Raw genomic sequence first — 25,972 nt, 5'->3', positions numbered from 1 at the left:
CTCTCAGCACAATGCACACCCTCGGATGCCTCGATCCCCAAACCCTGACACTAGCTTTCCAAGGTTGAGTTGACCATTCTCAAGATGCAGCAAACTCGTATTTGGCTCCTTCAAGACTCCTCCAAGGTCCCATAGCCCACTTTCCCGGAGTCCCCTTTCCCAGAGGCTGCTTCCTGGGGCCCAATTCCCTGGACGATGATGGAAAGGTGCTCAGAGGCAGAACTCATCACATTTCAACTCTACCGAGAGACCTGACTCTTGGCTGGTGTACAAAGGGAAACATGCTTAGGCACTAAGTCATAAACCAACAAAAACAGAATCTGCCCCAAAGTGGTCACTCGATATTGAAGTGTTTCATTTTAACAAAAATGTACAGGCACTCTAACAAATGAACAAGGACATTCCCCCAGCTATTAGTGTTTATTAAATTATGTGATCTTTGCAAAATGATCCCCGAATTGTCAAGTTTTCTTTACTGTCCATTAATCAAGTGGAACAGACCTAAATTCAGCCTTTGGATAATGAAAATAAAACTATGCAGATAACTGAGTATCTGCCAGTTGGACTGGAACAAAAATACAAAGACAGTAAAAATACATAATAAAGTGATTTTAATGGGACTGTATAAAATTCAACAATGATAATCCTAAAACATCTCTACCCTCACACAATCTGCCCTGAAAAGCGAGAAAACAGCAGGAACTACACCAAGGAAACTGATGTTGCTGTTTCAATCCTATTCTCTGCTTTGTGTGTACATAAGACCATATTATGTGGAACTGCATTTTCAAGAATGGGTAGGGAGCAAGTAAGTCCAGCTCATTCACACACACACGTGCGCGCGCGCGCACACACACACAATAACTTGCTAACTTAATAGACTACTAGGATGAGCACCTGAATCATTCATTCTCACAACTAAATATTACAGCCCTACTATGTGCCAAACCCCGTTCATGCACATCACGTGTCATGGTAAACAAAACAAAGTCCCTGTCCTGGTAAACAAACACTCACAGCAAGAGACCAACAATAACAGAGAAGAAGGCCAGCTGCTTCCAGGAAGGGCTGAGCGCCCAGGAGGAACGCGGGGTGATGGCTGGAGACACGGTGGCAAGGGCGGGGAACAGCACCCCTGCAGGACAGTCAGGGGACCCCGTCCAGACCTGAAGCCTGAGGGGAAACATGCAGAGATGTGCAGGAAGAACATTCAGGAAAGTCTGCTACATGCTCCAGGACCCATGCAGGGACAAACATGAGTCCGAGGTCACCCAGGCGGAGGCAGGCCTGAGTCCAGGACTCCAAAACAGGCCCAGGAAGTAGCACACAGTGAAATAGGGAAACCCGCAAAGACCAATCCATGCCCAGGAGGCATCACGCAGTGAGGCAGGGGAAACCCGCAGAGACCACACCACATGCCCCCCAGAGGGTCAGGAGCCCAGGTGTCAGTCCAAGCGCAATGAGAAGCCAGCAGCAGGTTTTCAACACAAGAAAAATGGCTGAATTTATGTTTTTATACTTAATCTTACCCAAAAGGCCGAGAAGTGATGAATTTATGTTTTTAAAAGACCTCTTTGACTACTGAGTGAAAAAAAATGTTCTCTGGGACTTTTAAGTGAACATGACAGGGACACTTCCTCAGAGAATTTCCTTCCCCCAGTACCTAAGGAGCAAAATATACCACCAGTTAAGGACAGTGGCACAACAGAATGCACCGGCCTTCAGGAGCTGGCGCCAAGGCAGGACCCAAGCCTTGAAGCTCAAAGGGAGGAAGGCAAGCACCGTGCCCATCTCTGCCTCCACCCCCAGGAGCTACGGCTGAGTTAGCAAAATCCTGGGAATTCCACCAAACCCTCATGGTAAAGGACTCATTCACAGCTCCAGGTAAGGGATCTTTAAAGCCACATCCTTTGTCCTGGAACCTGGAGTCCCCTACCTCTCTGACTCTGGACTTGGCCAGCAACCTGCTTTGGCCAATGGGAGAGTAACACATTTAATCCAAACAGAGGTTTGAAAATGTCTACGCATTTCCAACTCCTCTCTTAAACATCTGCCTCCATGAGAGCAAGCCCAGACTGGCTGCCACAGGAGAGGCGATAGGGAGCCGCCGCACCCCAACCAAGGTCATCCTAGACCAGCAGACCCCAGCAGACCAGCCAGCTCATTGCAGGCCCATGAGGATTTTCCAAAAAAGTCCCTTTTACTTCCTGCTCGAGATTCTACTAAAAGTCAGGATAGGCCGGGCGCGGTGGCTCAAGCCTGTAATCCCAGCACTGTAGGAGGCCGAGATGGGCGGATCACGAGGTCAGGAGATCGAGACCATCCTGGCTAACACGGTGAAACCCCGTCACTACTAAAAAATACAAAAAACTAGCCGGGCGCGGTGGCAGGCGCCTGTAGTCCCAGCTACTCCGGAGGCTGAGGCAGGAGAATGGCGTGAATCCGGGAGGCAGAGCTTGCAGTGAGCTGAGATCCGGCCACTGCACTCCAGCCTGGGCAGCAGAGCGAGACTCCGTCTCAAAAAAAAAAAAAAAAAGTCAGGATATACATGGAAGAATGCTCAGCCCCAACCTTAAAATAGCCCAAAAGTCCATCAGTGGTAGAATGGATTCATAAATCCTGGTGCCCTCACATGGACAACTATCCAGCAAAGAAAGTGAGCAAATGGAGCCACAGTCACTGCAGACTGCCTCTCACGGGAGCACAGTCTTGAGCAAAAGCAGCAAAACAATACAGAAGAAAAAAGTACGACTTCATTTAAAGATAGGTCAAAAGCAGGCAAGCCTCTAGTGTTTAGAGATGCCTGGAGAGGCAGTAAAACCAGAACAGAAAGCCAAGACGTGATTCGCACAAACGCCCTAGGGAATGGGCGGGGAGGAAGGTGCAGCCAGGATGAGACCAGAGAGGCTCTGAGGGTGCCTCTGTGGGTGCCGGGCCCGAGGCCTCCCCCTGCTGTCCTTCCTCACGTCGCGCAGTCACGCAATCGCATTCTGCGCACTGCCGTGGGACTCATCATGAAAGGGGTGCGACATGAAGAGGACTCGACGCAATAGCAAGATGTTACCCCACCAGTCTCGTGGTTCTCTGCAATTAAAGATTCTTTCTCTTCGTTTCTGAAGTCGAAAGTGAAGACTCTCTCTCGTTCTAGGAGGGGGAACAAGGAGTGGTTTGCCCACAACCCAGGTCTAAGGGCCCCTCCTTCCAGAGCTGAGAGCAGCCAGGGCTGACCCCTCTTCTCCCCACTCCATCTGGTGACCATCAGCGAAGGTGCGGGCAAGTGGGCTGAGCCCAGTGCCCCAGCAGAACCAGGCAATCTCCGTCCCACATGCCTGCTCCCACTGCTGCTGGAGACAGAAGAGTCAGGGCAGTATTTGTGACAGTTCATCAGGTCCATTTTTTCCAGACCAAGGACAGATTATCGCCTAGAAAACATAAGCAATCCCCAAACCTGCAAAGGCTTTTCCAAGTCTTGTCTGGCATACAAACAAGCTTCTACACAGAAAATCCAAGAGAATTTTTGCTGTCAGAGGTGACGGGAGCTCTAGAAACAACCTCCCTGGCCCTGGTGTTTTACAGTTTGCAAGCCAGGGCATCGCTGGGACGGGGCCGGAGAGGAAACCCCAGTGGATGCTGCGCACTAGGCAGGCTGAGCTCCACACACCTGCAAGACGCAGACATCCCTCCCGGGGGCCACAGGCAAACAGGCTCGACAGCCGCTGCCTAACAGACGGGCAACCCCTCCAGACACCGTGCCAGGGCACCTGGACAAACCCACCACTGAAAAGCAACAGACAGGAACGGCAGGGAGTGTGAACAGGCGCTCAGAGACCAGAACGCAATGACGTGTGACACGGGCAGGCTGAGGGGACGGTGAGGCTGGAGGTGCCTTCCCAGGGGCCCAAGGTGGGTGAGATGACTGAAGGCTTCCAGCCACCTCTGGAAATGAACCCCACATCCCCACCGACATCCTCTGAACATGGGAAGGGTTCTATGGGTTTCCCTACGCCCATCTGGTGACTTAGTTTACTTTAAATGAGGACTATTTCATGATCTACCAGAATTAATGTTAATTAACACCTCAGGTCAACTGCACCTTCGTCACTGTTCAAGTTAAAACAACGACTGGAGGCCTGTGGGGGCCTTGGCTGTGCAAGAAAGGGGTCCCCCTAAAGGTCCAATTCAGCTCCAAAAAGTGGGGAAAAGACAGAACCACGTCACTTTATGGCCACAAGGCCCTCCTCAGCAACATCAGATGTGGGTTCTCCCCTGCCCTACCCACCCCTGCCCTGCCCCACCTCCTCCCTGCCCTACCCGGGCCCCACCACTGCCTGGCCCCACCCTGCCCCCCATTATGCTTCTGACTCCACACCTCCTGGAAGTGGTCCTGGACGTGGAGCTCCAGCAGCTCTTCCTCAAACTTCTCGAGGGAGGGGTACAGGGTGAAGAATAAGTCGTCCAAGTGCCCCGTGATGGGCTTCTGGAGGCGAGGCTTTCGGAGAGCGTCGCCTGAAACAGCGAGGGTGCGAAAAGGATCATCCCTGGGAATAAAACCCACTGGCAGCCACCAAGGGTCCCCACCCACCCCAGCCTCAGCCGGGGCCTGCAGCAAGGAAGGATGCTCGGGACCCCCAGACAGAGCACAAGGCCCAAGCCAAGCCCCCACAACAATTAAGCAAATGCAGATTTCATTGGCAGTCCAAATTCTACTCCAAACCTCCTCCAGGAACAGTTTTTTGTGTTTTGGTTTTGTTTCTTGTTTTTTGTTTTTTTTGAGACAGAGTCTTGCTCTGTCGCCCAGGCTGGAGTGCAGTGGCGCAATCTTGGCTCACGGCAACCTCCGCCTCCCAGGTTCAAGCCATTCTTCTGCCTCAGCCTCCTGAGTAGCTGGGACTACAGACACCTGCCACCATGCCCAGCTAATTTTTGTATTTTTAGTAGAGACAGGGTTTCACTATATTGGCCAGACTGGTCTCGAATTCCTGACCTTATGATCCGCCCACCTCAGCCTCCCAAAGCGCTGAGATTACAGGCGTGAGCCACCGTACCCGGCCCAGGAACAGTTTTTATAATTCGACAACTCAAAGAACACAGATTGGAGGAGGCAAAGTGACATGTGCAGCCCTGCAGCCTGCTGCCCTGCATGGCTTCCTTCCTCTCTCTCCAGCAGGAACGCGGCCAGCCACACCGCTCCTTACTTTACTGCGTTACCTTGAACCATCTGCAAACACTGAGGAGGCATGAGCCTGTCAAGGCAACCAGCAAAATACAGCCTGAACAGCACCACAAGAAAAGGGTCCCATCCAGGGGACAGTGGCCCCAGGGACCCAGCTCAGGGTCCGGTGCAGAGCAGGCCCATGAAAAACCTTGGCTGAGAGAGGGAAGGACCCAGGGCTGCCTGGGGAGCCTTCTCCACTGGCTCTAGAGCAAAGGCTCACCCAGGAGGAGGAAGGAGCCAACCGCTTCCCAATCTACACACACTCGTGGACTCTGCCCCTTCTTTCCCCACCACTAGCATCTTCTTCTGGTCCTAGCTCCATCTCTTCCTATATTTAATGATCTTTTACTTATGTAGATACGTAGATTTTTAAAAGCTAATTCCAAAGTTGAAAAACAAAAAGAAAACACCAAGGTAACACTCAATGCTGATGAAACTGCTGTCAACAGAACACTCTCCTATCCTGCGGAAGGTTATGGGTCAGTATCGCCTTTGCCTTCCAGTACGTCAAAAGCTTTAAAATATCACTTTCTGCCCCAGTCATTCTACTATTTGAACCTATTCAGAGAAGATAATCAAACACAGAAGCAAGGATTTATGTGCAAGAATATTCACTGAAACTTTACTATGATAGAGAAAAATCAAAACCAAATGTTCAATAGGCGAATGTTCATTAAACTATTATTCACTCATGCTGAGTAAGAACAAAAAATCACACTGTCAAAGATTATTTAATAAACTGAGAAATAATCATAATAAAAGTGAAAAGAATAGTAACATATAAAACTATATTATTCCATTTGATAGCAATGGTATCTAAAAGTATGTGCACTTACATGTATACATGTGTATCTGCATGCAGTAATTGTAGATTATTTTCTTTATAGTTTTCTATATTGTCCCCATCACAAACTCACATTAGGTTTGTCCAATGGAACAGAATAGATTCCAGAAATAAATTCATGCACCTACAGCCAACTGACTTTTAAAGAGGTGCCAAGAACACACACTGGGGAAAAGACAGTCTCTTCAATAAATGGTGCTGGACAAACTGGACACCCACATGCAGAAGAATGAGATGAGATGCCCTACCTCTCACCATTTGTAAAAGTCAACTCAAAATAGATTGAAGACTTAAATGTAAAACCTGAAACTATGAAAATACTAGAAGAAAACGGAAGAAGTGCTTCATAATACTGGGCTGAGTAAGGATTTTTAAAGTAACATTGGGCTGTGTAAGGATTTTTTTTTTTAATAAAACTGTAAAAGCACAGGCAACAAAAGCAAAAAGAAACCAATGGATTATATCAAAATAAAAAGGTCTTACACAACAAAGGAAACAATTAACCAAGTGAAGAGATAACCTGCACAATGGGAGAAAATATTTGTAAACTATATATCTAACAAGGGGTTAATATCCAGAATACATAAGGAATTTAAGCAACTCAACAGCACACATACAAAAAAAAAAACTAGTAGCTTCGTTTTAAAATGGACAAAGGGCCTTAATAGACATTTCTCAAAAGAAGACATTCAAATAGCCTGCAGGCACATGAAACAATGCTCAGCCTCACTAGTCATCAGGGAAATGAAAATTAAAACCACAATGAGATACCACTTCACTTCAGTGAGAATGGCCACTATCAAAAAGATAAAATAAGTGTTGGTGAGGATGTGGACAAAAGGGAACACCTATACACTGTGGGTGGGATTGTCAATTAGAACAGCCACTATGGAAAACTAGACAGAGGTTCCTCAAAAAGTTGAAAATAGAATTCCCATATAATCCAGCAACCCTACTACTGAGTATACAATATCCAAAGGAAATGAAATCAGTATGTCAAAGAGATATCGCCACTCCCATGTTTATTGCAGCACCATTCACAAGAGTGGAGACACAGAATCAACCTAAGTGTTCATCAATGGATGAATGCAGAAAGAGAAGTAGTGTATCTACACAATGGAGTACTTACACAGCCACGAAAAAGAATGAAGTCCTGTAGCTTGCGACAACACAACACGGATGGACCTAGCAGACATCAAGGTTAAGTGGAATAAGCCAAGCACAGAAAGACAAATGCCACATGATCTCACTCATATGTGGCAGCTCAAAAAAAAAGAGTTGGTACCATAGAAGCAGAGCACAGAACAGTGGTTACCAGAGACTGAGGAGGGGAGGGAGAGGTTGTCAAGGGGTCATGGTACAAGTTATAATCTAAATTCTGCTGTTCTTGCACAGCAGGGTAATGATGGTTACCAGTAAGTTACCGTAAAATACAAAAGAGCTAGAAGAGCAGCTAGAAGAGCAGCTTCTGAACGTCCTTACCACACAGAAATGACGAGTGTGGGAGATCACAATCACGCTAGTACTCTCATTTGATCACTCTACAACACATACGTGTACTGAAACATCAAACTCTTCCCCACAAATATATACAATTACAGTGCGCCAAGAAAAATTTTAATAGAACGTTTCAAAAAGCTGGGGTGGGGGGATGACATAAACTAAAATAACAGAGAACAAAGGCCATTTACCAGACCAACTTCCTTTAGGAAGGATCACTTGTGTGCCATGGGTGCCCCATCTCAAGAGGCGGCAACTCAGTGGAGGGATCAGGGTCACTCGGCATCTGGGAGGGGGCAGAAGTCGGTGCTCCTGGAAGTGGTCCAGGCTGGGAAGGAAGCAGGTTCTGTGTGGCCACCCCATGACCAAGGTGCACACGCACCCCCAGGCCCAACGGCCATTCCAATAGTTGTGACTCTGGTCTGCACAGAGAGCTGAAGATGCAAGTCCCATGTACGGGAAGTCATTAGGGGAGGAAAGATGGGTTCCTGCCAGGACAGCCAGACTGAGAAGCTACATCTGCAGTGAGTAGAACTTTCCAGATCCTGGAGGGCCCAGGGAAGCCAGACAAGCCTGGGTATCCTCATTCAGTTGGCTTGGCAGGCCATGTCTTGCAAGCATCATGGGCTCTGGAGTAAAGCACGTAAGCCCAAGCCTGGCTCAGCCACCAAGTTACTCTGTGACCTTCAAGATGCCAGGCCTGGACAAAAACACAGCTGGGCCTGGTGCTGAATGCTGCCTTCGTGCATCTGAAGGGCTAGCAAAGGGCAAACAGATCAGACCTCCCAGGACGCTCTACTGTAGGAGGCTTGGATCTGGGCTGAATTTAAGACACAACTTTCATGATGAAGACGCTAGTGCTTTACCAATCCACCTCATTTTCTCCCCAAATACATCTTTATGAGCAGGCCCTATTATTGTGCCCATTTTATAAAGGAAAAAAAAAGGGAAGAATTGGAGAGGCTGGGAAACCTGCCCCGAGCTCACATCGTGGCTAGACGTGGAACACACACCCGCCACAGGTCTGTCAGCCTCCAGCACAACCCAACAAGCATCCTTTCACTATCTGAAAGCATTCATTCTTTCACTCACTCATTCAATTAACCAACCAACAGCAGCAACCAAGACAGACACGAACCCCACCACGGCAGAAGTGACCCCCACAGCAGCGGAGGCATTCTGCCCTTCACGCTCTGTAGCTTGGCCTACCGTTAATTTATCTGCTGCCAAGTCTCTGGCTAGGAATGGAATTCCCAATAACAGCATTGACCCTATGGAAAAACACACCCCCACTCTACAACAATCCATTTTATTCTGGGACCCCCACAAGCACACTACAGAGAAAATAGGGGTTGCCAGCAAATGCTTCACAAGCAAGAACCCCCTTCCCACTGACATCCATTGGAGAGCCCCCGAGATTCCCCTAGGCCCTAACAGACTCCCACAGACCACAGCCTCCCAGGGACATAGCTCTTCTGCTAAGGATATTTAATTCACCAGAATGCACCTCAAAAAATAAGAACACTCTAATAGCGGCAGTAGAATGAAAACTAAATTTAGGAATGATTTAAGTAGGAATGAAAATGACTTTGAGCTAGTCCAGGTTTATTCTAAAACACCTTCTATTGCCTTTGGTGACTGTGGTTAGATTTGAGGTCTGCCACTACCAAAATCCATTCAAGACAGATTGATGACCTATCTCCTAAGAGTGCAAAGGAACATCCTCAGCACCCAGCCCAGGGCCTGCTTCACAGTGTCTACTCAATCAATATTTGTTAAATAAATCAATGAATAAATGAACGAATTAGTGAATACATAAAAAGTATGCACCAAGTTATGAACAGTGATTTTCTCCACGGAGTTAGACTAGAAGGGAAGACTTTCAGTTTTCACTAAATGTATTGAATACACATGAACTTTGTGGTTTTAAAATGGTATTTAGCATTGTATAAAAGGGGCACACAAGAGACAAGCTATGTTGGCACTGCACAGGAACAGCTGTCAGAAACCAGCCTCAAGACCAGGCACAGTGGCACATGTCTGTAATCCCAGCACTTTAGGGGGCCAAGGTGGGTGGATTCCTTGATGTTTGAGCTCAGGAGTTCGAGACCAGCCTGGGCAACATGGAGAAGCCCTGTCTCTACAAAACATACAAAAATTAGCTGGAGGCCAGGCGCCATGCCTCATGCCTATAATCCCAGCACTTTGGGAGGCCGAGGTGGGTGGATCACCTGAGGTCAGGAGTTCAAGACCAGCCTGGCCAACGTGGTGAAACCCCATCTCTACTAAAAATACAAAAATTAGCCGGGCATGGTGGCTAACACGTGTAATCCCAGCTACTTGGGAGGCTGAGGGAGGAGGATCACTTGAACCCGGAAGGCGGAGGCTGTAGTGAGCTGAGATTGTGCCACTGCACTCCTGCCTGGGCAACAGAGCAAGACTGTCTCAAAAAAAGAAAAAAAGCCAGGCATGGTGGTGCACATCTATAGTCCTTACTACTCAGGAGGCTGAGGTGGGAGAATGACTTGGGCGTGGGAGGCAGAGTTTGCAGTGAGCCAAGATTGTGCCACTGCACTCCAGCTTGAACAACAGAGTCAGACCCTGTCTCAAAAAAAAGAATTAGAGAAGAATCTGGCTGCCATTATAAAAATAATTTTAAAAGTTTAAGAAGTAAATAAAAAGAAAGTAGTCTCGGGGCCCACACGGCACTGGCACGCCAAACCCAACAGAAAGGCTGGGCAAATTGTGTTTCTCTCCTGAAACAACTCTGGGAGCGGGCGCGGGGGCGGCAGGGGTGTGGCAGGTGTTGCTGAGATACCTGTCCTTTCTCTCCAAAGGGCGCGTGCGGCCTTCACCTGGTGGAGTCGGTCAGTCCACCTCTCTCCCTCCCTGCACACCCATGTTCACAGCAGCCAGAAGGTGGAAGCAACTCAAGTGTTAAGTGCTGAAACAATCAGCAGAACATGGTCCATCCATAGACCGGAATATCATTCAGCCTTAAGATGAAAAAGAAGGAAACTGGGACACATGCTGTAACATGGATGAACCTTGAAAGCATTCCGCTCAGAACCTTGAAGACATTTCACTCTTAGGATGAACTAACAGAGCAATTCCCCTCTCTTCCTAAAGAATGCCGGCCACTGAAGGACAAGGACTGCATGATCCTGAGAGGTGAAACTGGCTGGGCTTCTGGGTCGGGTGGGGACTTGGAGAACTTTTCTGTCTAGCTAAAGGATTGTAAACACACCAATCAGCACTCTGTGTCTAGCTAAAGGTTTGTAAACACAGCAATCAGTGCTCTGTGTCTAGCTAATCCGGTGGGGACTTGGAGAACTTTTGTGTCTAGCGAAAGGATTGTAAATGCACCAATCAGCTCTCTGTCTCTAGCTAAAGGATTGTAAATGCACCAATCAGCACTCTGTAAAACAGACCAATCAGCAGTCTGTAAAATGGACCAATCAGCACTCTGTAAAACGGACTAATCAGCACTCTGTAAAATGGACCAATCAGCACTCTGTAAAATGGACCAATCAGCAGGATGTGAATGGGGCCAAATAAGGTAATAAAAGCAGGCCAACCGAGCCAGTAGTGGCGGGCTGTTCAGGTCCCCTTCCATGCTGTGGAAGCTCTGTTCTTTCACTCTTCACAATAAATCTTGCTGCTGCTCACTCTTTGGGTTTACACTACCTTTATGAGCTGTAACACTCAACGCGAAGGTCTGCAGTTTCACTCCTGAAGCCAGCGAGACCACCAACCCACCATGAGGAACGAACAACCCTGGACGCGCCACCTTTAAGAGCTGTAACATTCCCTGTGAAGGTCTGCAGCTTCACTCCTGAAGTCAGCGAGACCAAGAACCCACCAGAAGAAACCAATTCCGGACACAATCCCAGTCCTATGAGGTCCCTAGAGTCACTAAAATCATGAAGACAGAAAGCGGAAGGGTGGCTGCCAGGGGCTGGGGGAGTAGGGAATAGGGAGTCCGTGTTGAATGGGAAGGAGCTTCAGCCAGGAAAGAGGAAAAAGCTTGGGGATGGATGGTGCGGTGGCCGCACTACAATGTGAATGTACTTACTGCCACTGAACTGGCCATTTTAAAAGGGCTAAGATGGTCAAAGGGCTAAGGTAAAATACGTTATCCTTATTTTACCTTAATTTAAAAATCATCATCACCATCAGGTCACTGATGTGATGCCATATGAGTGAGATCCAGTCACAGTGGTCTTCCTAGCTATGGTCACACAGACTTGAACTCTGTCTCTTATGAAAGCATTGTCCCGATGAAAGAAGCCAGAAATGACTCGAAGGATGTGAGACACACTATTTAGGAGGGAAACGGAAACTAGACTGCCATTCCATCCTCCTCCGCCACCCCCAACAATCCCCCACCAGGCCGTGCTGCTGAGCTGCAGAGGGGCACTCGGCCCACGCTGCCTCCGGAAGAGCCCAGTGCCTTCAAGGTTTCACTGTGAACTAGGACAGACTCAACTCACCAAGTGGAGAGAATCAAAGACGCCCTTACCGGATTCTCCATGAGCTGGAAGCAGGCCAGGGATCTGCTGCAGACCAGACACCAGAAGGTTCTCAGGAAGAAGGTGGAACGCAGGCTCCAGGGCCGGGTGTGGCTTCAGCGTGTACTGCAGGCTGCAGTTCTCAATGAGGGTCATGTGTTTGTTTTCTGGGGAAGAAAACACCAATGTGATCAATTGATAGCTGAAAGCAAAGGCACTTCCAGTCAAACCAGCCAATAAACAGAGAATGTTAGAAATGCCACAAACAGGAAAGGGACTTTTCTAGGGAAAGTATAGTAGTGCTCTGTTCAGCTCAGAGTGAAAGGCATTGGTCTTCAATAACCTTCTCTAGGAAAGTTACAATCTACACATTTTTTTGATTTTTCTTTTTTTGTTGTTGTTTTTGTTTTTGTTTTTAGAGACAGGGTCTCACTCTGTTTGCCCAAGCTGGAGAGCAGTGGTGTAGTCATAGCTCCCTGGAGCCTCAAACTCCTGGGCTCAAGTGATCCTCCCACTTTGGCCTCCCAAAGTGCTGCGATTACAGGCATGAGACACTACGCCTGGCCTGGAGGTGCAGTTTGTAATCCAGCATAAAATCTCTCCCACCCACTACTTCCCTCAGTCTCCTGAGAGCACAGGCACGGGCTGTGTGGTTTCCCCAGGTCTCGTTGGTCCCTGCCATCAGAGGGGCCTGGAGGACACCCTGGCCCGAGGCCTGCCTGCCTGCCTGCGCGTGTCGGCACTGGTATCCACCAAGCCCCAAAAGGAGCAGGGCAGCACTGGAGGGAGGCCAGCAGCATCAGAGACGGAGCCCTGTCCTCAGGGAGGTGCCACTTTCCTGGGTTGACAGCTAAGACCAAACACGCAGATACCCATAACGCACGGGAGAACTGGATCCAAACCACGGGACAGATGAGGGTAAAGCACGAGGGGAAACGCGAGGAGGAAAAAGGGCATGAAGGAAAGCCCCTGGAGAAATGACACCCAGGAGGAGTGTGGCTGCACCGCAGTGGGGGCAGGCCCTGACGGTGGAAGGAATAGCATCCCCAGAAATGAGGGTGTGGGGAGAGGCACAACTCCGAAACACTGGGCCTGGGCTGCCCTCTTCACATTCCCACCAAATGGCCAATCTTGCTCAGGCCTGATTTTCTCCAGTGACAGGAAGTCCACCACTTCCCGAGGCACAGGGCATGCACGTGGTCTCAGGCGGCTCAAGTCCTGGCTGTGGCCAGGCCAGGGACAGCTACTGAGAGTCACAAGTTCAGCTCATTCATGTTCTGATTTCACAAAGAGCAGGCCGGGTGTGGTGGCTCAAGTCTGTAATCCCAGCACTTTGGGAGGCCGAGACGGGCGGATCACGAGGTCAGGAGATCGAGACCATCCTGGCTAACCCAGTGAAACCCCGTCTCTACTAAAAAATACAAAAAAACTAGCCGGGCGAGGTGGCGGGCGCCTGTAGTCCCAGCTACTCAGGAGGCTGAGGCAGGAGAGTGGCGTGAACCCGAGAGGCGGAGCTTGCAGTGAGCTGAGATCCGGCCACTGCACTCCAGCCTGGGCGACAGAGCGAGACTCCGTCTCAAAAAAAAAAGAAAGAGCTAAATATGAACTAGTGTATTATTAGAAAAAGAAATTAGTGAAAAACTAGGTCCACCACAGTGGCTCACACCTGTAATTCCAGCACAGGTGGATCACCTGAGGTCAGGAGTTAGAGACCAGCCTGACCAACATGGTGAGACCCTGTCTCTACTAAACATACAAAAATTACCCGCATGGTGGCACATGCCTGTAATCCCAGCTACTTGGGAGGCTGAGGCAGGAGAATCGCTTGAACCTGGGAAGCAGAGGTTGCAGTGAGCCGAGATCACACCACTGCAATCCAGCCTGGGTGACAGAGGGAGACTCCATCTCAAAAAAAAGAAAAAGAAAAAGAAAGAAATTAGTGAAAAACTATTTTTTTAGTATCTAACTACTTCAAACATGGAATCTGCTTACTTTAAAATTTAAAATACTGCTAAAGGCATTTGACCTGGGTGTCTGGTCAGGAGTCACAACCTCTCCAGGAAGACACACAGGAGAAATACGGGAAGACTCCAAATGCTCAGACCTCAGACCCAGCCACCCGCTTCAGGAGTATGCCCTACAAGTTCACGCATATGCTCAGGGGAAGGGCGGATGCCCACTGCAACGGGGTTTCCAACCTTTTCTTTTTTTTTTTTTTTTTTTTTTTTTGAGATGGAATCTCGCTGTCACCCAGGCTAGAGTGCAGTGGCATGATCTCGGCTCACTGCAACCTCCACCTCCTGAGTTGAAGCGATTCTCCTGCCTCAGCCTCCCCAGTTGCTGGGATTACAGGCACTCGCCCTCACACCCGGCTAATTTCTGTGTTTTTAGTAGAGACGGGGTTTCGCCATGTTGACCAGGCTGGTCTCAAACTCCTGACCTCAGGTGATCCGCCTGCCTCAGCCTCCCCAAATGCTGGGATTACAGGCGTGAGCCACCGCGCCTAGCCCCACCTTTTCTTACGGAACTGCCTAAGGGTCAGTATGCAGGAGATCTATTCAATCAATCATGAAACATCGATTCCACGAAATACCACAGAGCTGTAAAAAGAATGAGTCCTTTCTGTGTACCGATAGAAAACATTCTTCTAGACAAATTGTGAGGGAAGAAAGCAAGGTGTGGAACAGTAAGAAGAGGTCAAGTATCAGACACAATACTGGACATTCGCATTAGCTTCTGTGTCCATAAAAAGACCCCGGAAGGGTCTGTTACCAGGGCAGCCCTGATGAAATAACAGCAAAAGTTCCTTTTTCTCACTGTTTTCCTTCAGTCCCTTTATCTATGGGTACAGCTGCTTTAAAGGAACCAGATGGCAAGGATGCCACCAGAGTTTCTTGACCCCTGACCAAATACCAGAGAAAGACAGAGCCCCACGAAACTGCTGCAAACTAGAACAGGTGAGCCCCAGCTGCCTTTAGGCCATTAGCATATCATTATAATGCTAATGTCCACTCTCCAAGAGAAGACCGCCGCGTGTTCTGTACAAGCCACGCCTGGAAGAGCACATTATGATGTGCGTCGGCGTGCCTGGCGTCCCACCCTCCTGGCCCGTACCCAGTCGTTCGTCTCCATGCCTCCCACTGTCCAGGGAGAAGGTGCCTTTAAAGCGAGGGCTCCCCTCTCCACCCTCTGCCCAGTGAATAAAACCTGAGACTACCTTTTCCAGTTGGATATTCTTTTTTTGCAGCCAATACAAAGTGGGAAAAGAACTCAGTTTGCCCGTGACAGATCCACAAGAACCCAAAGAGAGAGGTCACCTGGTAGCAGGTGAGGGGATGGGGAAAGGAGACCTCACTCTGAACTTTTTATATATATGTATAACATATACAAACATATATGATATATAAAATATATAATATTTATGTATTTTATGTATTCTTTTGGGGGGTGGGGACAGGGTCTCACTGTCACCCAGGCTGGAGTGCAGTGGTGCAATCATGGCTCACTGCAGCCTCAAACTCCTGGGCTCAAGCAATCCTCCCACCTCAGCCTCCCAAGTAGCTATGACCACAGGGGCGCACCACCACACCCAGTTAATTTTTGTATTTTTTGTAGAGATGCGGTCTCACTATGTTGCCCAGGGTGGTCTCACTCCTGGTTTCAAGCAATCTGCCCACCTCAGCCTCTCAAAGTGTTGGGATTACAAGTGTGAGCCACTGCACCCGGCACTTTTTTATACTTTTGGATTCTGAATCATGTGAGTGTATCACCATTACCAGCTAATTTTGGGAAATGCCTGCTGCATGGATGAGTGAAGGGCCCTGCAGCAGGTTCTTCCTCACAGCCTCTACTCAGGGCCAACAGTTCCACACAGACACACAGACATGCGGACTGTGGACGTGGAGCGAACGTGGTGGCTGTCTACTTTGTTCTAAGGACACTTCTGAAAGAGAAAATCCTGGCATATGAATAATTAGATTCAACTGAAAAATAACCTAAAAGCCAATCTTTAGCAATGAAATGAAGTTCCTGACTGGTTGTTCTCAGCAAACTAAAAATAAAATCCTGAGCCCCTAGTGGACTGAAGGGACCTCCTCTTGGCCTAGAGGACTCCAGAGTAGCCTTGAAAACTGAGTTCCGGGAGTGACAGGAGGGGGACCAGACAGGCCTCCATATGCCCAAGCCTATGCTAACCACCGTTGGCCTTTCTTCCCTCAGGACTGGAACCAGCCCTTCTAGAGACCCCACCGCTGCTGCTGTCCACTGATCGCCTGCCGCTGCCTCTCTTCTGGATAGTCCATGGAAGGCATGCAGGGAGGGCTTTCGTGTCCTCTGCTTCGCCTTTTGACGTCAGAGGGCCGAGAACTTCTCCCTTGGATCCTGCTAGTGCCGCCATGTTTTGAACACGTGTCCCATGAAGCGGCATGGGACTCAGCCGCGCACATGCATGCTTCTCTCATAAACACGCATGACTCCTCCTGGGCTTATTAAAGTAAGCAGACTCAGCCCCCACTCAGCAGAAATTCCTCTTCCCTCTGCCCCTCTCTCAAAGGGTCTGTTTCTGGCTTCTGGCTGGAGGCTACACTTCCCAGCCTATCAGAAAGGCCACCTGCAGGCTGCAGCCCTGTATGAGAAATAAACTCTCCTTTCCAGTCTCAGGAACCTCATCACTCTTCAGCTGACATCTCCTATCACGAGACTGTCACCAAGACCTGTGAGGGGCAAAGGGAGTGGGTCTGACATTTTGTTTTGTTTTGTTTTTGAGACAGGGTCTTACTCTGTCACCCAGGCTGGAGTGCTGTGGTGCAAGTTCACCTCACTGTAATCTCTGCCTCCTGGGCGAAGTGATTCTCCCACCTCAGCCTCCTAAGTAGCTGTAACTACAGGCACCCACCACTATACCTGGCTAAGTTTTTGTATTTTTTATAGAGACAGGGTCTTACTATGTTGCCCAGACTGGTTTCAAACTCCATCCACCTGCCTCAGCCACCCAAAGTGCTGAAATTACAAGCCTGAGTCACAGTGTCCAGCCAGGTTTGACTTTTTTTTTTTTTTGAGACGGAGTCTGGCTCTGTTGCCCAGGCTGGAGTGCAGTGGCCGGATCTCAGCTCACTGCAAGCCCCGCCTCCCGGGTTCACGCCATTCTCCTGCCTCAGCCTCCCGAGTAGCTGGGAGTACAGGCGCCCGCCACCTCGCCCGGCTAATTTTTTTTGTATTTTAGTAGAGACGGGGTTTCACCGTGTTAGCCAGGATGGTCTCGATCTCCTGAACTCGTGATTCGCCCGTCTCGGCCTCCCAAAGTGCTGGGATTACAGGCTTGAGCCACCGCGCCCGGCCAGGTTTGACTTTTAACACAAGCCATGAGGCACACATGGCATCCCCTTTGAGGAATCTGGGCAGCGTCGCCCCTCGAAGAGACAGAAAGTCACCCTCCCCAACAGATCCACCTCCAGCCACTCTTCCCCGCCCACACTCCCCCAACTGCTGGGCAAGCACAGCCTCTGTGCTCCAAGCCTCCCTGATGTCCTTCTAGCCCACCCCCACCCCTCCCACCACACGCCCTTCCTGTCATCCTCCAGGCAGGCAGCAGCAGAGCAGACCGTCATCCCCATTCCTCCCAAATGGCTCCCTCTGGCTGCCTGGGAACGGCCGGTCACAGAGGAATAGCAGGAAGCTCCCCACCGAACCCTGCTCTGCTCTAAGGCGGCCTCTCAGCCATGGGGCCTCGCCATGCTGGAGATAACCGATGGCTGTGTGGTCAGAGGTTTCAGACAGCCAGTGGCTGGTGACGGAGAGCTACTACTCCATCTGGTGAGCAGAGCTGTTCCCCTCCCTCCAGGAGGCTCTCACAGGCCCTCCCGTGCTTATTCCCACAAAGCACTGCCCTCCCTCAGGGCTGGTGTTTCAGTTCTTTACTTTCTGCCAGAAGTCCAAGGCCACGAAACATCTGCCCAAACCTCTCAGATCAATTCGCTAAGCGGACAGTGGTTTACACTGAGAAAGATCCCATTCAGAGCTAAAGGTGGGGAACACTCAGGGAAGGCACAAGAGCAGCGAGTGCTGCCAAGGCCAGGCCTGGCTCTTACGCTCTGCGGGGTCCTGGAGAAGCGGGTGCAGGAGGGCTCTGGGGGTGCCATGGTACAGCCGCAACCTGGAAGACAGGACCCAGAGAACACTCGTCAGCCACATGCACACTTCTCAGAAGGAAACCACATGGAGGCCTCGGCCACCACCACGCCCACCAGAGCTTTCTTAACGCCGCCAGTCCCATCCTCTGTGGAAGGCAGAGGCAGCTGAGGCCAGCAGCCGCTCCCCAATCCCTCAGTGCTCATGATCAAGCATGTCTGGCACACATGCAGCCCCAACCCAAGGCAGCCTGAGAACCGAGGAGCTTTCCTGGAAAACACCATGGAAATGTATAAAACTCTGAAATGGCTCAAGAAAGACAACATGTGAGGAATTTCCGCGCCGTATGTCTGGAGCCGGGCTTCTTAACCAGTGATGATTCTGCTCCCTAGGGCACATTTGACAATGTCTGGAGACTTTTTTTTTCGTTTGTCACAACTGGGTCAGGGGGCAGGGAGGGGGTGCCCTGGCATCTAGTGGGTTGCCAGGGATGCTGCTAAACATCCTACAGCACAGAGGACAGCCCCGTGACAGCAAAGAATTCTCCATTCGAAAGTCAGTGGTGCCAAGCTTGAGAAACCCTGATTTGGAGTAAACATGTAGGCTTTAACCCTGGTTGAAAGGATGATGTGCCAGCCTATCCACCCGTATGTCCGGCTCCTACACAGAGCCTGGCACGTGGCAGACACTCAGCCAGCACGTGCTGAATGAACACCTACTATCCGCCAGGTACCTGTGAAAACCACATCGCTCAATATTCAAGCAGAACTTACGAGATATGCGTTATCATTACCCCTCATATACAGATGAATAAATTCAGGGCCCAAGAGCTCAAATCGCTTGCCTGAAGTCCCACAGAGAATCAGTGCTAGAGTAGGATTTTGGCCCATATCCATCCTACCTCAAATCCATCGCTCGTGGCCAAAGCCAGCCCTTACTCTAGTCTAAAGAACAATTCCTTAAGTCACTTAGAAATGGCAAACCCAGCCAGACGCAGTGGCTCACGTCCGTAATCCCAACACTTTGGGTGGCTGAGGCAAGCAGATCTCTTGAGCCCAGGAATTCAAGACCAGCCTGGGCAACATAGAGACACCCCATGTCTCCTAACAATACAAAAATTAGCCAGGTGTAGTGGCACACACCTGTAATCCCAGCTACTTGAGAGGGTGACGCACAGGAATTGCTTGAGCCTGGAAGCGGAGGTTGCAGTGAGCCAAGATTGCACCATGCACTACAGCCTGGGTGACAGAGCAAGACCCTGTCTCGAAGAGAAAAAAAAAAGGCAAACCCCCAAGCAAGAAACATCCCACACGATGCTATTATGGACACACAACTTTAGATGACAAATGTACGGCTTTCTACTGCCACTGTAAGACGAGCAGTTACACCACCATAGAAAGATGCTGGAATTTGGCCCGGTGCAAAACCCCATCTCTACTAAAAGTACAAAAATCAGCCGGGTGTGGTAGCAGCTGCATCACTTGAGGTCAGAAGTTCGAGACCAGCCTGGCCAACATGACAAAACCCATCTCTATAAAAATACAAAAATCAGCCGGGCGTGGCACCTGTAATCCCAGCTACCTGGGAGGCTGAGGCACGAGAATCGCTCGAATCCGGGAGGCAGAGGTTGCAGTGAGCCGAGATTACACCACTGAACTCAAGCCTGGTTGACAGAGTGAGACTCTGTCTCAAAAAAAAGGCCGGGTGCAGTGGCTCACGCCTGTAATCCCAGCACTTTGGGAGGCCGAGGCGGGCGGATCACGAGGTCAAGAGATCGAGACCATCTGGCTAACATGGTGAAACCCCGTCTCTACTAAAAAAAAAAAAAAAAAAAAAATTAGCCGGGCGTGGTGGTGGGCGCCTGTAGTCCCAGCTACTCGGGAGGCTGAGGCAGAAGAATGGCGTGAACCTGGGAGGCGGAGATTGCAGTGAGCCGAGATCAGGCCACCGCACTCCAGCCTGGGCGACAGAGCGAGACTCCATCTCAAAAAAAAAAAAAAAAAAACCCGACAGACACTGGCAAACCCCACGGTTGAGGAAACAAGGCAGGTACCTTTTGTCCTGGGAAGCAGAGGTAGGGGAGTTCGGTTGGTTGCTGAAGATCCGAAGAATTCCAAATCCACAGGACGATGTCTGGAGGGTCCCATCCCGTTTCTTGCCCTCAGCGACCACTTCCACCACAGCCACGATATGAGGGTGGTTTAAGGATGTGTGAAAATACAAGGGCTGCAGAACAGAAGCCAGAGGACGGTCTGAGTGATCAGGACACACACAAAGAGGACATGGGTGCTGTCCCCACCCCCAAGACCGCCTTCCTACACTTACCACAGCATCTGGAACCCTCTACCATGCCCTCATGTGGTGCACCGTATCTCTGCAGGATGCCAGGGAAGCGGGCACACTGAGGTAACTCCCTCAGACTCAAACACTGGTGTCGGAGCTCTTTATTCCAGAGCACCCAACATCCAGGACATCAGACGTCTGCTGCTTCCGCTCCAGGAACTTTCCATCCCCTAGGAATTCCACCACAAGAAACACCAACAGACCCCAGGCCCACTAGAGCAGAAAGGGGCTAGAGCAGCTATGTACCCAACCCTGCAGCGGGACACCAGGTAGGACCACGGTGAGATCAGCCCAAGACATAACACATCCACCACTACAAACACACACGCGTGCGGATCAACTCCCACTCCCAGCATCGCCTGACACTCAACACAGACAACACACCCTCCCAGTGCTGCTTCGTGCATAACCATTTTGAGTTCCATCTGAACTAACTGTATTTAAACTATTAACAAGAAGAATCCTTGTATTTCTTTAGGTGCTAAGTAATTATCCCCAGTTCAGAGCCCAAAAGACTCAAGCCTTTTTATGCCGAAAATCACCTTGAGATCATTTTATTAAAAGATTCCTCAAGATCTAAGCCAAGTAGATGATATTCAAATTGATCTTAAGAGGTTTTCCACTCACACCTTTCCATTTCCAACATGCAAACGGCCAGTCTCTGCTTCCGCCTTCCTGCCAGGCCCAGGGCGAGGGGGCCTGGGAGGACAGCACAGGAGACTCACCCCTCTCTGCATCTCAGATGGGCGCTCCCACTTGGGAGTGAAAGCACCTTCACTCTGCTGCTGCTTTTCTGTTGCATTAAATTCAATGCAATTGTTTTTATTTAAAATTAAGGGGCCTGGGGTGGTGGCTCGCACCTGTAATCCCAGCCCTTTTGGGAGGTCGAAGCAGGAGGATCACTTGAGCTCGGGAGTTCAAGATCACCTGGGCAACATAGCAAAACCCCATCCCCACCAAAAATACAAAAATTAGCCGGGCGTGGTGGCACACACCTGTGGTCCCAGCTACTTAGGAGGCTGAGCCCTAAGTAGCTGATTCTCCCAGCTACAGGAGAATCACTTGAGCCCGGGAAGCAGAGGTTGCAGTAAGCCGAGATCATGCCACTGCACTCCAGCCTGGGTAACAGAGTGCAACATTGTCTTTAAAAAAAAAAAAAAAAAAAAAAAAAAGGAATGCCATAAGCACAGTAGACAGAGATGGAGCCACCGATTGAGTTTGCTAATCAACAGGGAATGTTCATCCCCAGGCATCAGGAGTGGTGCTGAGCCCATACCCCAACACCCCAGCTGGGGGGCAAAGCACAGGTCACTAGCTGAGCACAAAGGCCGCCCCCCCAAGGCAGAAAGAGGTAAGGAGAGCCGAGGCTGGTCTTCTGCTCTATGACTTAAACTTGGAATAATCCTGCTATTAACGAGTCATTACCATGGTGTCACCGAGAAAACGTTTACTGTAATCACAGACTGTCAGCCCAGGATAACAGAGAGACGCATTAAAACATCAGCCATGAGATATAAATCGTTATTCTATTATCTTTTATTGCAATATGATGAAATAATGACCACTTACAGCTGACAGGTGGTTGGACTAAGAGAGAATTATGTTTGTTTCCAAGACTCAAGAACTGCTTTTAAAAAGCCCCACTGCAAAGTCGAGTTGGTCATTATCTCACCTTTTCTATTTATACCTGTGCATATCAGTCTTACGAACACTACCCACTTTCTCTATTGGCAATAAAACAAACATTTTCAACTGTGATACAGAGCAACAACAATCTGCCAGCTTAGAGGTCACCTTGAAATTACTCTACCTGAACCAGGTGGAACCCGCGGCTACGGGCATGTCCCAAGTACAAGTTTATGGCTATGCCTCTCCCTTCTGTTTACCACTAAAAATAATCACTCTGAGGCCAAAAACAACAGCAGCAGCAACAGAGCCCCAGAGCTGCTTGTCTCAGCTGATCCAACCTTAGAATCTGAAGAATCCATCTTTAATCAGAAGAGTCGGCCACTCCAAGTGCACTGTGTCTGAAAAGTTCAGATGGTTGTACCAGTACAATTACCGATTGATAAGGACATATGCTCTTTTCAAAAATCATTTACTGACCCTCCAGTGTGGGAACAGCCCCAAGCTAAAGAATTTATAAGGAACCTGGAAAACATAAGTCAGCTTTCAAGAAGCTCGAGCCTCGAAGGCTTCGTAAAGGACAGATGAGGCAGGCACAAAACTACAAGCAACTGAGACGCATGGCTGCACCCCTCAGGTCATCCCAGCAAAGTCACATTCGACCAGGTCACGAGTGCCTGACCACCCCAATTCTCACCTTACTCAGCCAGCAGCACCCGGCTGAGGAATACCTGTACACAAGCCCTTCAGTCTAGGGAAACTTAAGGAACGCCACTGCCATACATTTGGAAAGGAACATTCTCTGCATCAACTGAAATTGCACGATTAAAAGGTTAAGTCAAGCCCATCAAATCGCCTGCAGGGGAAGGCCACTTGAGACAGAGGAGACAGGCTCTCTGTCACCCCTGCATCGCAGCTCACTCATCTGCACTGGTCAATTTTCCTCCTTGACAGCATAAACAGATTAATAAATCATTTAAATGCTCCTGTCGTGATGCCTTCATCTTCAAAACCACAGACACCATTTTGCCTCGGGGCCAAGTTTCCATTTTTCACCCACGGTGATGGAAGTGGAATTGGGCCTCTGCTGATGTGCCTGGATGAAGAGGCTGCAGCCAGGCACCCCCCACAGCACGGCCACACGACCCGGCACCTGCATGACATGGGCTCCTCAGACGACGCTGGGCAGCAAGGCCGGAGAGGAGCTGAGCAGGAACAGAATGAGTCCCTTCCAAAAAACTGTTTTAATAAGACTTTAACAGGATATCTTCAGCCAGGCAAATAATGCAGAGACTTCATGTAGTTCCTACCCTCCGGCTCAGACTCACACTGCAGGTTCAGACGGCTTCCCAGACACTACCCCTCAAAGACAGCAGGGATCAGAGGAGCCCATCGATTTCCACAGCAAAGCATCATGACAGGGACAGGGACAGCCCCCTGCCCCACGAATTATCCAGCCCACAATGTCAGCAGTGCCAAGGTCGAGAAACTCTCATTTGGAGTAAAAATGTAAACTTTAATCCTGGCTGAAAGGATAATACACCATCTTATCCATCTCTGCACGTCCAGCTCCTAAACACAGCCTGGCACGCAGAAGACCCTTAACCAACGTTTGTTGAATAAAAACTACTGCCTAGTGGGTCCCTGCTTATGGAAAAGCACATGACTTAATACTCCAGCAGCACTTAGGGGATGCAAACTCCTATCTCTCATGAGCAAATGAATGAAGTCAGGAGGAGTTTTTTTTCTTGCAAATTAATTTCTTTTTTTTCCATAGGTTTTTGGGGAACAGGTATTTGGCTACATGAGGAAGTTATTTAGTGGTGATCTGTGAGATTATGGTGAACCCATCACCCAAGCAGTAAACACTGAACCCAATTTGTAGGGTATTTTTTGTTCGTTTGTTTGTTTGTTTTTGAGACAGTCTTGCCCTATCACCCAGGCTGGAGTGCAGTGGCGTGAATCTCAGCTCACTGCAAGCTCCACCCTCCGAGCTCAGGCGATTCTCTAGCCTCAGCCTCCCAAGTAGCTGGGATTATGGGTGTGTGCCACCACGCCCAGCTATTTTTTATATTTTTAGTAGAGACAGGGTTTCACCCTGTTGGCCAGGCTGGTCTCAAATTCCTGACCTGAAGTGATCCACCCGTCTCGGCCTCCCAAAGTGCTGGGATTACAGGCATGAGCCACTGCACCTGGCCTCAATTTATAATCTTTTATCCCTCACCCTCTAGGATCAAGGAGTTTAAATCACTTGCCTGAAGTCCCACAGGGATCAGTGATGAAGCAGGATGCTAACCCACCCTACCTCAACTCAACGCCCACGGCGAAAGCCAGTTCTCCCTCTGATCCAAAGAGCAACTCCTTGGCTTACTTAGAAAAGTAAGTGAGCAGCATGACTACAACCCAAAGCAAGACGTATCCAACCCCAGCTCTACCAAAATAAAAAAAATTGAGCTGGGTGCAGTAGTGCATGCCTGTAGTCCCAGCTACTTGGGAGGCTAAGGAGGGAGGATCACTTGAGCCCAGGAGTCCAAGGCTGCAATGAACTAGGACTGTACCATTGCACTCCAGCCTGGGCAACAAAGTGAGACCCCATCTCTTAAAAAAGGAAAAGAAAGTGCTACGAACACACAACAACAAAACTGACAAACTTACAGCTTTCCATTGTCCCCAAATGACTGGCAGTTCAATCACTGCATAATTAAACCCTGGAAACATCACAGAGACCAATCATTTCTCCTTCTAAAAACCATTTTCTTTCATCTTCATTTCAGGTTCCAAGACCACAGCAGTGGTTTCCATTGTGCCAGAGAGGAAATCAGCTCTCCCCAGCTGCAGACAGACAGGCACGCAGGGCCTGAGTCGGCCTCTCAGAGCCATGGAGCCTCCCTCTGTGGAAGCAGCTCGCTGGGACACGAAGCTGGCTTCTTGCTTTTGTTGTGATGATGTTCAGGACGTGCCTGCCCTCTGCTGAGCAACAGCAAGAGCACAGGAGCAGCAGCTGGGCTCTGCAGCCAGTGCTTCCTGTAAGCTCCAGAGCCAGGCCAAAGAATCCAGGCACTGGAAGGGCTCGCAGGAGTTTCACGTGGGTTACACTGATATTCCTTGACGGCATCCGCTTTTCGACGGGAAATTATAGCGCACTCATTGCTCTGACGAGTAAGAGCCACTCAAGAGGGGCTTTCTCATGGCTGTGATGATGGGAAGGGGCACAACCCAATTACCTGCATCCCTCTGCCAGGGCAGGTGCTTTGGTGACACTGGGGCTGGTGGGCTCTGGGAGGAAAGATTCCCCTGATGGGGGTTTAGGCTGTTGCTGGAGAACCGCCAGGATTCCTGCCCAGTAACTCCCCTCGAATAAATAAAGGAGGAAAAGAAGCCCGTCACCCAATGCCGGCCACAGTCATTAAGGAAAGAATCCAAGGGAAAAGTACGTCCACCTCAAAAAGAAAACTGAGAAACTGCACAGGACCGGGGCCTCCAGGATTATTTTTTAAAAGACACTTTTTTAGAAGTTGAATGAATGATTCGCTGGCTCAGAGGAAGTGAAAGGCAATTCCCCTCCACCAGGAAAGGTCTCAGAGAACACGGAATTCTGAGCTCAGAGCTGAGAGGTGTCTTGGGACTGCTCTCCTGCATACGGGCCCAATGTAAATAATTCATCATTTGCAAAAAACAAAACAAAACAAAACAAAACACATCAAAAAATCCCAGCTCTGGATCAAGACAAGCCTTCTGTGTTCCAAGTCTTTTTCAGGACATCGTTGTTTGCAAAGTCGTGCCACAGCCCCTTCTCTCGGGGTCATG

General features: G+C 49.5%; 1 protein-coding gene across 27 annotated transcripts in view; it reads right to left on the bottom strand.

Annotated features, from left to right (window-relative positions):
- Positions 1 to 25,972, bottom strand: part of LOC105479695 (nephrocystin 4) — a 137,224-nt gene that overhangs the window by 91,951 nt on the left and 19,301 nt on the right. For 19 of the 27 annotated variants that reach the window (XR_011606357.1, XR_003017687.2, XR_003017685.2 and 16 more), the window contains 4 exons: positions 20,250 to 20,422; positions 18,157 to 18,221; positions 12,082 to 12,237; positions 4,370 to 4,506 (listed from right to left, as the gene is read on the bottom strand). Coding sequence is in view for 23 of the 27 variants with exons in the window: in XM_011737870.3 (XP_011736172.2) it covers positions 4,370 to 4,506; positions 12,082 to 12,237; positions 18,157 to 18,221; positions 20,250 to 20,422 (531 nt within the window). In the remaining 4 variants the exon portion in view is untranslated. Of the gene's footprint in view, positions 1 to 4,369; positions 4,507 to 12,081; positions 12,238 to 18,156; positions 18,222 to 20,249; positions 20,423 to 25,972 lie in introns of those variants that run through there. The other 8 variants (XM_071067396.1, XM_071067394.1, XM_071067395.1 and 5 more) reach the window with 3 other exon arrangements.

This window comes from Macaca nemestrina, chromosome 1 (assembly GCF_043159975.1).
Source record: "Macaca nemestrina isolate mMacNem1 chromosome 1, mMacNem.hap1, whole genome shotgun sequence".
Classification (NCBI taxonomy): domain Eukaryota; kingdom Metazoa; phylum Chordata; class Mammalia; order Primates; family Cercopithecidae; genus Macaca; species Macaca nemestrina.
This window is presented reverse-complemented; position numbering and strand designations above follow the sequence as displayed.